General features: G+C 42.5%; 1 protein-coding gene across 1 annotated transcript; it reads left to right on the forward strand.

Moving 5' to 3' along the window:
* The first annotated feature begins 1,197 nt into the window (after positions 1-1,197).
* LOC115816010 (coiled-coil domain-containing protein 81-like) lies at positions 1,198-8,782 on the forward strand. Its single transcript, XM_030778980.1, is given in 14 exon segments — positions 1,198-1,276; positions 1,467-1,553; positions 1,723-1,926; positions 2,368-2,627; positions 2,740-2,914; positions 3,237-3,375; positions 4,673-4,775; positions 5,162-5,308; positions 5,555-5,662; positions 5,846-6,015; positions 6,225-6,303; positions 7,062-7,288; positions 8,186-8,311; positions 8,644-8,782. Coding segments are annotated over 14 exon segments (2,043 nt in total).
* The last annotated feature ends 5,555 nt before the right edge of the window (positions 8,783-14,337 follow it).

Below are 14,337 nucleotides of genomic sequence, written 5' to 3' on the forward strand. Positions count from 1 at the left end.
AGTCTTGATATGAAATCAAAGCTCCATGTGAGACATTGTCAGTGTGCTTTGACCCTAATTGGGATTTGTCATCTGATGTATGTGCCAGATACTCTTTGTGTGCCACCATAGTGTATCCATACATAATACTCTTATCAAAGATGAAGGGAAAGAGGATAGTGATGGGTCCAGGACTTGCCATCTGTTTTGCGTGAGTTTGGCTTCCGCTGATGCACACAATGAATGTCCAATGTGTGTGGTTTACAAGTGAGCGGCATCAGACTTTGAGAGGCATCACTGATGCATAACTTCGGATCTCAGCCAGTGGCCTAATGGTTAGAGAAGCAGGCTTGTGACTAAACGGTCACTGGTTTGATTCCCAGGACTTGCAGGCAAACATCCACGGCTGTAGTGCACTTGGATAAGGCACTTATTGCCCCTGTGTCTAGTGGTTGTGTGTGCTCACTACTGGTGTGTATGGATGGGTTAGATGCCAAGTTCACTCTGTGTGTGAGTGTGTAATCACAGTGATTTAATCTAATCTTTAATCCCGGTGTATTGTTTCAGGTCATTTATTGTGCATGCAGACAGTGAATTAAATGTTTGCATACTCTTGCCAGTTGGTTTGATCATGGGGTCTCTAACAACCCCTGAGGACTCCACATGAGTAGAATGTGTTCTTGCGAGAGTTGGGAGGCATCAGAAATTTGATTTGCATTGGATCTGTGCATGTCCACAGTTTGTTTCAGGTGAGTGCTAAGATTATGAAGAAATTATATACATTTCCATATTTGCATAGAGGAAATAAAATGAATATGACTTAGAGGGGAGAATCTAGTGACCTGTATATGCTTTGTCATGAGGGGTCTCTTTAAAAACAGTATATGAAAGCAGATGTCATCCATTTAGAATCCACGTGTTGTAACTATTCAGTTTTCAACCAGTTTAACTTGTGGTAGGTTAGAAATGTTGTCACAGCGCAGAGAATGTGCGTCTATTGTGACATATTTTCCCATAGCAACAAGGTCAAGTGTCCTAACAAACTCGATTTAGGGGGCGCATTCCTCCATCGAGATTTATCAGCCTACCGACGAGAGGACACAATGGAGTTAAGTACACGAAAGTGAAGAGTAGTGGACAGAACTTAGGCTCTTATGAAGCCTCTGGTTTCTGTTAATTGCAGATTCTGTATTTTCCATAACTGTGTCAACTCACGCCATGACCGGCGTTCTGCTCTCGGTGGTGTCAGAGGCTGAACGGAATGCCTTTCCATCTCTCGCCAAGCTTTCTGAGAACGGTAAAGTCTATTTCTCTAATTTTCAGAGCTTTCTCGTATTTAGTTGTAACGAAATATCAGCGAGTAGAGCGAGTATATGTTACGGTGAAAATTGAGAGAATTCTTATTCTGTAATCAAACGCAGAAAGTGACAAAAGTGAAAATGTGCTATATTCTTTAACGCACTCGAATTTGCTTTACTTTTTCGCAGATGTGGATAGCATTTGGTTAAATGTGTCGTCTTTTATTGAGCGACAGATGTCCGTGCAAAAGGTGAGACCAAATGATTTACGCAATAGTAAATTTCATATAGCTGTATTCACGTAGCATCCCAATCAACAGCTTGCGTCAACCTGTTTCAAACAGAGAAAAGAAAAGTGAAAACACAGTTTAAGTAAATCAAGATCAGTTTATCGTGGGCCTTTTCAACATGACGTTATAATGAAACACTGAAATGGTCGTCAGAGATCTTGTCATCTAACAACAATTTATTTTACTGGTGAAACTTGCTCCTCAGGGGGTACACATCGTTGGACTGGGAACTTTCACATTCTCTCAACAAAAGCTGGATGTGGGAAACAAGCATATTCTCATCCAGAGACCAATCTTCCTGTTGTCTGAGAAATTCTCTCGGTCTTGTGGCCTAAAACAGGTCAAACCTTTAGCTGCAGGTGACTTACACTTAAGTGCACTTAGACACAGATTAGGGGGTTTAACTAAATGGCAGTTTCACACTATACCATATGAAGAGCTCTTGATGTAGTATGTAGAAGTAATCCAATCGATCTCTCAACCTAGTCCATGAAAAACTCCTCTCCCACTCTGTATTAGTTCTGTGTATGGCTCCCTTTAAAAATTAATTTAAGTTAAATTTGTCTAGTCATTCTTTTGTAACTGATGCACAGTATCTAGAGGATAGTGGAGGTTAACAAAGCAGTAATAATGAGCAATAATTAATAAGTAGTGATCTGTTATGCAGATGCAGACAGTTATATTTTTTTTAGATTAACATACAGACAGTGAATGGTTCCAGTCATGTGAGACTAAAAGACACTGTATATAAGTAAGAGCCTGATGGAGAGCTGTAACGGTGGAGGTATTTGGTGTCGTAGCAGGGGACGTGCCAGTGGTGATGCTGAACTTCACCACCTTGGCTGTGGATAGTCCCTTTGACCGAGACACAGTGGAGGGCTGCGTTCGAGAGACTCTGCTCCTGCTGCGACGCGCTGTGGCCTCTGGACGCTCCGTCCTCTTCACCTTCACAAACATCGGGATCCTATCTTTCCGCCATAGCAAGGTCAAAATGAAGTTCTACCGGGACTTCATCTCGGCCATGGATGGCACCGGCCGGCTCCTCATGGCCCTAATCAACGTGGGTCACCGTAGTTCTGTCAGGGAATGGGTTTATGGCCGGTTTGCAGTACATTTGCGGTCAGTCACTGTGTGTGATGTCATGGATCTTTCTTTGTTCATTTGTTTGTTAGCGACCGGGAACTAGCAGCTCTCTTGTATCAGGGAGAGTTTCCAGCCCGCATAGACCGAGAACAGGTAATACCATTGCTCTTCCCAAAATCTCCACAAAGAGGCCTGAAAACGAGAAAGAGGAGGAGACATGCTTTTTGCCCTCTGAGCCTGGAGGAGGGGAAGAGAATGAAGGAGGTAATTCGACAAGAGATTCTCATGTCAGATACACGTTCTGTAAACCACGTGCTATTGACAACCGGTTTGATTAATGGTCTGTACCTACTTAAGGTTATGGCTTATTCTGTGTAGAAGCACTTTATAAACTTAGTCTAACATTATGTTTGAAAAAATTCAAAATCTGGTTAAATCCTTCATACATTACTTTGACTAAGAATATAATATGGATTATAATAACAAAATGAAGGAGTGTAGCTCATAATTACTCCGGCTGATTTGTCAAAGGTTGATTTGAAACTTGAGTTTGAGTTGATGCTTGACATTTGCCTATGCGCCTCAGAAATGGAACGCTCCACACGACCCAAGTCACGACCCAAGTCACGAGCCAAGACGCGTCAGACTTTACCTTTAGCCAAAGTGAATGGGATCAGCTCCATCGAGGACCTGGAAGGAAAGGCTCCAGCCGAAGGTGTGGAGAGGTATGGAACCACTGGTCTGTGTGATAAGAAGTGGTCAGCCACAGCTCCAGCAGGTGCTCTATGCTACGTGTTGGGTTGTATATCTAATACATGCCCATTGTCATCAACTTTATAACAATCAACTGTCATCAAATTGTGCAAGACAAGCCACAACATACAGAGGGCATGGTTCATTGGTGTTTGGCTTTTAAACACTAATAGTATTTAGACCTGTATGGTATGAGCTGGAATTTTTCTCCTATTGCATTTCCATACATTTGGTATTCAGAGTAATTCAGAAACACCCATTCTGTTTGAACGCTCCACCAGAGAGCTAGCATCTCAGCTGGGGGGCTTGTGTTACGGCCCCCTGGGTACTGCATCAATCATGCAAAGTCTCTGCAAGTGCTCATCTGTCAGCAGAAGATCGTCAAACAAACAGACTGTCTGTTTGTCACTGCCCTGTGCACGCGCACGCACACACACACACACACACGCACACATGCAAACACACACGCACACACACACACACACTCACACACAGACACACACACACACACACACACACACACAAACACACAGAAAGCACTTCCACCCCCGGGTTGGCCATAGCCGTATTAGGCCACTGAAACCTGAGTTACAGTTAGGACAGGGATGTTTATTAACGTGGGTGTCAGCAGCCTTCCATATCAGACAGAGAGACGGCCAGAGCTCCAGACTGCATTAAAAATGCTAAAGCCCCACTGACACATACTCATCCTCACATCTAGCATGCAGGGCTAACCCTGACAGCACAGTCATTGAATGGTATGAGATTACCATTCAGTCTCACCTTCTCCAGCCTGACAGTGCCCAGGTTCACTACAGCATTAGACTAAGAAAATATATATGAGACTGTGAAAGTTAGAATTAAAAACGTTTTATGTGCTGCGTTTAGATTAAGTCACAAAGTTCCATGTAAACCAGTTTCCAGTTCTGTAAATATTTCATTACTCTCATTTTTGTTCATTTCTAAACTTGGCATGTATGCTAATAGGGATATTGATGTGATATTTAAAATGACAAAGTTAAGAAGGAATTAAGATACTTATTTTCTTTCATTTATTAATGTCATTAACCACATTTTGATGTTCCAGCTCTGTCATTGATCTTGAAAGGCTGATTGATTGCTTTACTGAAATTCTAGTGACTTTTGATCAGTGCAACAATGTTAGCTTCCCTCATTTATTGCTATTGACTGTTAGCAAAGCAGTGAAAACTGAACTGATCATTGAGGAATTTCACATGACACACACCCACTCCTCTGTCTCATAAATAGCTGTGCTACAACCTCACAGCCATTAGAGGGCGCCCTTAAAGAAGTTAAGAGGGCAGACGCTTCCCCAAGCCGAGCTTGCCCTGACCATACGCGTGCCGGGCAGGTGAGTTTGTCTTTGATAACAGGAAGAGAAAGAACAGAGCTCACACTTTACCTTCTTCCCTGAAATGTACAGAACGTAGAGTCTTTGTTGTTAGAGGCGTGTTGTCGGTTTTGTGTTTAGGAACTTACTTCAGTTATTGTTTTGTCTGTTGTTCACATGATTTCATTTTTGACTTCCCTTTTTGAAAATTGCATTCGTAAAGAGGGGAAATGTTTGTTAATTAAAGTATAGTTGTTAAATAAAAAAGTGCATATGTGCTAAGTTGAAGAGAGTGCTTTTTCTTTGGCAGATTGTCTGGAAAAAACTTATCTATTTATCATTTCTTTTGGGTGTGTGTGTGTGTGTGTGTATTTGTGTGTGTATATGTATGTGTTCTCTATTTGTAGGAGCTGTGTTATCTGTGCATGCAGCGTGCCCAGCGTAACATCCCTGTTTACCTGGCTGAGGAGAGACGGAGACAGGACCTGGAAGAGGAGAGGGTGCTACTCTACTATCAGCTTCAGAAAGAACAGCAGTACCTACAGAAAGAGCGGGTGTGCCCTTGAACATACTAACAAACACGCTTATACAAAAAAAAAAGGACAGGACAAAAATCGATACTGTGCCAAGACAGACATGTACACAGAATGAGACAACAAAATGAACAAACTAATGACTATGCAAATCAAATAGGACCAGAAATGCCTCCTTTGAATTATTCATACAGACAGAGAGGCAATTAACAAAACATAATGAGAATTTTAAAAGTTCAGGAAAGATCATAGTGTTGTGACCAACAGGCAGACAGAGTTCAAATGCGTGTAGAGACCCAGAAAGTGGCAGCATTCAACCTGGGAGTGGCAGAGGCTCTGAGGGGGAAGAGGGGTGCCCGTCCCTCCGATTTCCACGTGAGTGAAACACACAAACACACACACACACACACACGCATAGTAAGTTTATTTTTCATGTGTCGTGTTGTTTTTACATACCCAGAATCGGCCAAGAACAATCTACACAACATCAACTCTCAGAAATAAATGTGAATTTGAATTTAATTTTGATCTACTTTCTTATACAAAACACACATTTAGAGCTCCTACATATTCAGAAGCCGCCCGTGTACCCCTCCACGACTGCCTAAACAGCAGCGCTACATGCAGGAGCTGATGGAGCAGGCGACCTTGCGCAGAAATCAGCATTTCCAGAGCCAACAAGATCAGGCTACTGTAGACCGTCAGCACCAGGTCCAACTTGCCAACGAGTGAGTGAGTGAGTGTGTGCGTGCGTGCATGCGTATGTGAGTGTGTGTGTGTAATGTTTGATCCAATACATGGCTCCATTTCTCTGTCTTTTTCATTGTTCCTTACAGTCCGATGGGACTGACTGAATATGCGTGTGTGTGTGTGTGTGTTACTTGTATTTTTATATAGTCTAATGAAATATACTATTAATTAATAATGTTTTCATCAGGATTGCTTCACAGAAAGCCAAACGGTTTCACCAGAAGCTTCAAAAGGTCAAGGAGTATCAGGATGCTCTAGATGAACAGGTAAGGAGCCAATATAATTGTAACAAGCCAATATAATTTCACTACATTTCACATACCCACCCGAATGAATGTTTCCACTCCACTGGAAAGAGAATAAATCACACCAATCAAACCATGAACTGCTTCAGTGGCCACGGTCAGGTCAACCTACCGTTGACTGATACCTTTATGTTCGTTCTTTACTCGGGTGTAGATGGCTTAAAAATGCTGGGTGTAAGGTTAATTGATATATGTGTGGAGAAAGCAGTTCAAAGAGGAATCTTAGAGTTGACTGACATGTGTTTAAAACAGGCTGGGAAAGGAAAGTGGGGGGGGTGGAGAAGGGTTTGTGTTCCAGCCAATCATGAAAACATCCACTCACACGCTGAAACCAAACAAGACTGGGAACTTTTTAAGGTCAGAGAGAGAGAGAGAGAAAGAGAGAGAGAGAAAGAGAGAGAGAGAGAGGAAGAGAGAGAGAGAGAAAGAGAGAGAGAGAGAGAGAGAAAGAGAAAGAGAAAGAGAGAGAGAGAAAGAGAAAGCTCATCATGAGAAATGTACAGAAAAATCGAAAAGAATGTTTCCAAACCGCAAAAGTGGAACGAGATCTTGGGATCGAAAGAGGACAAAAAAAGACAAAAGGGGAGACTTGGACTGTTAGCACAAGGTGGTTACTTAACTCAGTTTGGTTACTATTGACCAGTGTGTGTTTGTGTGTGTGTGTGTGTGTGTGTGTGTGTGTGTGCGTGTGTGTGTGTGTGTCTGTTTGTCTGTCCCAGATGGAGCACAGAGAGGAGGGGATCCCCGCTCGCCAGCCAGATTCTGACGGGCCCATTTTTGGGGCGATGGACTGTAACCCAGTCATGATGGCTGAGCAGCGGCAAAGAGCTGAGATCGTGTTTAAAGAGCAGGTGGACACGGCCAACCAGAAGAGGAGGGAAGCGCTCCTGAACCGTCTGGACGAACTCAAGAGAGAGGGAGAAATGCTGCAAAGAAACCGCAAGGAGTGAGTGTGGTGTATGTGTGTTTGTGTGTGTGTGTGTGTGTGCGTGTGTTTATGTGTGTGTGTGTGTGTGTGTGTTTATGTGTGTGTGTGTGTGTGTGTGTGTGTGTGCGTGCGTGCGCGTGTGTGTGTGCGTGTGTGTAAGAGTTTATGTGTATATGTGTACGTGTGTGTGTGTGTATGTGTGTTTGGGACTGAAGCAAGCAGAAACAGAAGGGAAAACATAGGGATACATGTTCATTTTGCACAAAGCATGTAGATTATTAAAACTAGACCGTTTGGCTTAAAGAGAAATTGGATCAAAAAAAAAAAAATGAAATGTGTTGATAAGTCAAAGCTGTTAGCGTCATACCAAATGACTCTCTCTCTCACCACGTGAAACAGAGAACACATAATGGTCTCATGGTGTCAGAGGAATGGCTTTTGGATTTGTTTGAGCTGCCCTCAAACAAACATGTCTAAAGTTTGTAAATACAAAGACATTGCAGTATGATGCCGTATCACTCTCACTATGTTGTCTGTCCTGATCTAATGAGTTCAGTCCAAACAGGAATTTGTGACACTCTTGAAATATCCCACCTTTAAATAGAGATATGGTCACAAATGACAGAGGTCCTGTGCTGATTAGAGATTTATGTGAGTCCCTTTTTGTTTAAAGAGTAGCATTATTAATAATGGAAGGATGCTCATATCCAGTAGGCGATTTGTTATTTTTTAACAGGAGGGATGGCCCAGTGGTCTTTGACATTGCTCTATGAAGAATATAGGGGGATGGCAGGTTACCAAGGGGGATGGCACCCCCTCTCATCCCCCTACAAATCACCCTCTGCTCATATCCTAATTCTCCGTCTTCTCCACTTCATCCTCCTCTTCTGTGTCGTTTCTCCCTCTTTTCGGCAGGCTGATGGAGGACAGGATCGATCAGTATGACAAGCTGCATAATTTAAGAACGTCTTTAGAGAACACATGGAGCCACAGCGCAAACCTGAAACACCACCGAGACCAGGAGGAGAAAGATTTCATCAGGTTAGAGAGACAGAGAGAGAGAGAGGGAGAGAGAGAGAGAGAGATAGAGAGAGGGAGGGACGGAGGGGGGAGGGAGGGAGCGTGATGGAGAAGAAGAATTGTTGGGTGTAGATGGAAGCTATGGATTGTTCACTTACATAAACGTCACAGGAAGGATCTTATTCACACACCCGAGTACTAGCTGAAGAGGAAGTGGATTAAGAAGTTTTGATTCTCAGAGATTCTGTGTTATTGCTGTTTTTTGTTTTTTTTTTTCAAAATGTTACCATTATTTTGCTTTTCCAAAATTTTCCAAAACAGCACCCCACAGCTTTGTGTGTTCTGACCCGCAGGGCCGGCAGTCAGCTACTAATAGACCAGTGTCAGCAGTACCGTCGCTGCTACCAGTGTAAGAGACGACCCGAAAACTGTGGAGAATCCAACATCTGGAAGGAGTCGCGCTACATCTCTGGTTTCCGTCTGATAGTGTAGTCTCCTCGCGCTAGCATCCAAGTGAATGCACAATGATCCAGAATGCTAGCTTAACCCCATACTGCTAACTGACTACAACTGTGAGACAATGTATATGGCACTGACTAACCCAGTGTTCAATGTAATGGTTTGAAGATCTAAAACACCGAAGCATGAGTTGCGTGTTTAATGTGTGTGTGTGTGTGTGTGTGTGTGTATGTGTATGTGTGTGTGTGTGTGTGTCTGTGTCTGTGTGTGTGTGTGGGGGGGGGGAGGTTGGGGGGGGTGGGGAGGCTAGAGCTGTGTCTTGTTCATAGTAGTCCGTATTGATCTACACCAGCTAACGAGAAAAAAAAAAAAAAAAGATGCTAAACATTTTGCTTAAACATTAATGCATACATAACTCTGCAACATCACTGTTTCTGCAAAGACGCTTTTGCAGAACAACAGCGCAGACCCACTCAGAGACACACTTTTAACTGCTTTAAAATCCACACCCAGCATAGCGCATACACGTTCAAAGCAATTTTATTTTATTGCTGTCGATGGCAATGAGAGATAGAAGCATTCCGTTGCTGTTTATCATTCAGAGGATGATTCACCTCATAATAGGACTCATGTTGCTTTTATTTGTGGAGGACAACACCTTCCTCAGAGTGGTGAAGTCCACATTTGTTCCACGGGTTGCGAGTGCAGGCATTGTAGTAAAAGCAGATGGATCTGAACAGATGGAGTATGTTTTCTTTTTGTGTGTTTTAAATGATCTTGGCAACTGATGCCATCATGAGAATGACAGAAACCTTACTGAACATTTTTTTTTTCAAAAACAAGAAATATTACAGAGACGTGTTTTTCAAATCCAGTTTGGTGCTTCTCTCTCTCTCTCTCTCTCTCTCTCTCTCTCTCTCTCTCCCTGTCTTCTCCTGGCTTTAGCAGACTGATAAAGCTAATTATACCCAGCTGTTCTCAGTAAATACTCAGCTGGAGAAGACTGCATCATTGGGACCCTAAGAATGGCTTGAATTTCTGTGACTAAAGCACGTATGGAAATCAATGTTCGTGCCAGTTCCAGCTTACCCTTGTAGCCATAGCTCGGAAAACAGTGAAGGGTGTATCACACAGATCGCTTTGTCTCTCACTTTTTTAAGGGTTACGAGTTCTCGAACCCGTTATTTATGACGTGAAGTAAGAGAGAAGGAAAAGTTCTCAAGAGTGTTTGCCAGCTCAGATGCACAAAGAAATTGGGAATCGGCGTCTAACCCCTCAGACTCCGACAGACAACTTCTCAAAAAACAGTTAGAAACCACAATAACCACGACAGCGTCTTAGAAAAGGAAAGGTGGGGAGAGCGCTATAACGTGTGAAAGGAAAGGGGTTGAGGACGAGAGGAAGACAGGGCCACGAGGGTGAGCGGTGTTATGGTTTGACCTTTAGAGAACGTGACCCCCGTTCAAACGGCTTTGTAATACAACAGTATAATTACAGAGGATCCTGAGAGAAAGCTTCAGTGAGATAGACTCAAAGGAAGGGTGTGTAAGGAGAAAGCTAGAGAGAGGCCTTGATAAGAAAGAGATGTTTAGAGGTTACATGTAATGGGATATAAACAGAGAGAAAGAGAGAAGAGAGGGAAGGGGGGGGGAGTAGCTGTATATAAAAGGAAGAAAGGGAGTGTATGAGACCGGGGGGGGGGTTAGGGTTGGGGGGGGGGGGGGGGGGGGGGTGGAGTATTACACAGCACAGAGGAGAGGGAGAATAATGCTTGTGTATTTTGGAGTTTACACAGAAGATGTTTAAATTCCTTTGGTTAATTTAGTGGAAGCTTTATCATGTCTGTTTTTCCCCCATAACTCCCATTACAAACATTAGATGGGCCCACCATGCTTGCATATAACAGTTTATGTAACCTAATTTTTTTAAACAGTTTTGTCTGTATGTGAGTGCGCATACGTGTACTAGTACATGTACGTGTGGATGTGCGTGTGTGTGTGTGTGTGTGTGTGTGTGTCTCTGTGTGTTTGTGGGTTCTATCATCTTTGGCTTGGGAATAACAGTGCAGCTTGGAGAAATGTGGACCATATGCAGCCACACCCTCAAACACGTGTGTATGGTTTCCAAGCCGCTCTGTGCTCTGACAGCTCAGATAGTCAGCCCTTAATATCCCTTCAAGCCCAAGAGACAAGACAACTGCATCAATTTAATACTGGATGGCGAAAGGAAAAGGGATTATCATTTAAAAAACTCAGCAAAAACCTGTTCGACGTGTACATTAAAAAAAGCGTTTCTCTCTCTCTCTCTCTCTCTCTCTCTCTCTCTCTCTCTCTGCAGTTCTGCTTTTTTTCCTTCTCTGTCTTTGTCCCTGTCATTACAACATTTGGGGTCATTGCTCTCAGCAAAGTCTTCAAAGTAGATAGAGCATCATAATCACAGGAAAGAGTCATATCCTCTTTCTTTTTTTTTTGACGTGACCTTCTGTAGCTGCTTTTAACTCGGGTGATGTTTGTCTCATGAATAATTGCTATAACTGTTATTTTCAGACCGCTTTTCCATTTGATTGGTTAACAGTCGCTACAATAGACACAGTACACTGGGATCTCATACATAACAAAATTACAAACAGATGGCAAAATATTTTCTGAACGTAGGTTTCATTATACGGTCAACTTACAGACATTCTTATGAAAATGAAAACGACCCTATAAAGTCTCGGGCGCTTTGGGTGATGGGTCTGTTTTTAGAGAGTCGCCTTGTCTCTTTTTTTTACTACACAATATCTGTCCCTGTAGGATTTCTCTTTTGGTTCCTCCTCTTGTAAAAGAAGCAGAAATATGAGGCCCAAATGCTACAGATAATTTCTACAAGAACATTAAAATCCAGGGAAAGTATCTGGGTCAAATGCGAATGCTAATCCTCTGAGGATTTTAAGTTATTCCCAGACAATTACATGACAACACACACCTAAAACTGACCAACGGGCAAACGCGAGAATTCACGCTGTCGCACAAGCATGTACAAATGTGCATGTTATAAATACTATATTTTAACGTGTATTGACAGAAGAAGAGAGGCAGAGAGAGAAAAAGAGAGAGAGAGAGAGAGAGAGAGAGAGAGAGACAGAAAATAATATAGAGTCGAATTGAAAAGGTGGCGTGCTGTTCCTCTTTCCCAGGGTACCAGATCAAATTGATAAACCAAATTTACTGGCTGACAGTTTCTGGCTTCGGGCCTTTTCCTAGTCCAGATGTTTTACCTCAGCCCAAGGACGCTCTTTCCACGCTGAAATCCTGCCGCCAAAGCCCTGACTTTAGAACCACTCACAGTAAAATAAACATAACGCATCCCACTACACAATAAAACTTGTTACATACCACTGACCACAAAGACCTCAGGCATAGTCAAGATCTCATACTTTCATACTACAATGCTTATGCCATTTTTTTGTTTTTTAACTGTTTTACATATCCTGTGTTGTTTCAGTAATCACAATGTGCAGGGGATGTTCAGTTACGTACAGCAAAAAGCAATGTAAAAATACTGACACCATTCCCGTTTTGACATCTTGAACCAAATGTAAAGAGACAGTATGGAGTACGAGGAGTCGTTCTCTTGTCAGCGAACACCCAGCCCACTTCACACATTCTTAGTTATCTTTGCATCCCAGCCCGTAAATCTGCAACCAACACATGAGCCGTGAGGAATACAAAGCTTCCAGCCTGCTCTCTATTGCAGAGTTAGGCAGAGGCAGAGACACATATTTCTTTGACAGATACACAGAAACAAACAGAAAGCAGACACAGAGGACAGTCAGCGGGGAGGGAGGGAGGTGATTAGAGCATTGGATATGCATGTTTCACTTTCCACCTGCAGGTTCATAAACGAGGACCTCGTAAATCTTCATTCAGTCATAACTGTCTAATGTGAGTCATTTAAAAGTGCCAAACAATAAAACAATATGATGCTAAATCTTTTCACAAGCCTAGGGAAGTATAAAGTGAAATTCATGTTTGATGCTGTCATAACCTTTTAGCAGAGCCTTTTAATAGCGGATTGCAGTTTAAGAGTATTTATACGTTTATCTGAGACAAAATAAATGTCTGAGGTGATTACTGGCACTGCCCTTTGTGCAGAGTATTCCTCTATACAGGGGTCTATATTATTTTTAGTATGAATCTAGAGCAGGCAAAGGCAAATCCTGAACGTATTTTGATAACTTGTAAAAACCATAATTAATGGAAGAAAGTGAGATTGCAGAGGCCCTGACTGTTAGAGCAGCCTTAAGACATCAGACTTTTATAGCTCTCCGAATTTACTGTTATAAAAATCCACTCCCACTACGAGCAAAGAGCTGGTTATCAAGTCACACAGGACTGAAATGTAAAGAGCGTCTCGTGCACAAGTGAGAACAATAAATCGAGAAATTGTTATTTTTATTACCAAAAAGTTGGAATGGTTGTTTTCAGACATCTGGTGGAATATACCATGTATGTTCATATAGCAACGTGAATCAATGACAGGATGTGTTGTCATGTCTCTCTGGCTTCATGTCTAAGTGCTGAACACCTTCTGCCCTGCACGTTTGCGTTCAGGCCCGCGCAAGCCTGAACGCAAATGCAAAAATTAAAAAAAAATAAAAAAATCCAGTTGAGCTGATTCATGAGGTATCAGGCTGTGGATCACTGGAGTCAGGCAGGCTAGTGCAAGACAGAAACAAAAAAACACAGATTAGGGGAGTCCTTGACAACAGGGTGGAGAAACGCTGTGTTGACACATCGTTTTTGGCACAATCATTTCTGTTTGTTTAGATCCTCGTTTTTTTATATATATTAACGCTAATCTCTTACCTCCACTGTCTGGTGCTATTCTTTTGTGGACGTGCCACCCATATATCAACACTCGGGGATCCCTGGTGTACTTTTGAACATGGTGAATCACGATGCATGTGTGGCTACAGTGCGTTATTTCAAGTCACGTTTTCACTTGTCAAACGGATTTTTACATTTCTTGAACACATGGGTAGTCTGAAGGAAAAGGGGAAATTACTGAACCACGGTAGAAGGTCAAAGCCCACTGCACTTTTATCATGTGCTTACAGCTACACGAACGTACCGAGTTTAAACTTGGTAATATATTCAGTTTCAAATATGTGGCCTGTCGTTTTAACATTTCACAATTCCTCACTTAATGATGAATTTATTTGCGTTCTCGCTGGCTTTGGCACATGCTAGGGTGAAGATTAGGCCGTAGGTCACACTCGACCACGTGCTCCTTGGAGGTCATTTGAAACTATTCCATTGATACTCCTCTAAGAATTAAGCATGATTTTAACGGTAAAAGACAGGAATCTCTGGTCGGTGTCCAACAGAGACACCACCTATCATTAACAGTGTCCTGGACACGTTTCCAACAACATCAAAAAAAAAAGGCCTTTGCACAATATTATACTCACCATCTGGCACTGTACTCTTTTATCCAGTGCCGAATGTATTTGCCACATGGAGTTTAATACATTTACCGCTCTGTCCTGTACCCTTTCACCCCACGCTGTGTCCTTCGAGGACCTTACTTCTCTCTCCCACCAC

The sequence above is a fragment of the Chanos chanos genome, chromosome 7 (assembly GCF_902362185.1).
Source record: "Chanos chanos chromosome 7, fChaCha1.1, whole genome shotgun sequence".
Classification (NCBI taxonomy): domain Eukaryota; kingdom Metazoa; phylum Chordata; class Actinopteri; order Gonorynchiformes; family Chanidae; genus Chanos; species Chanos chanos.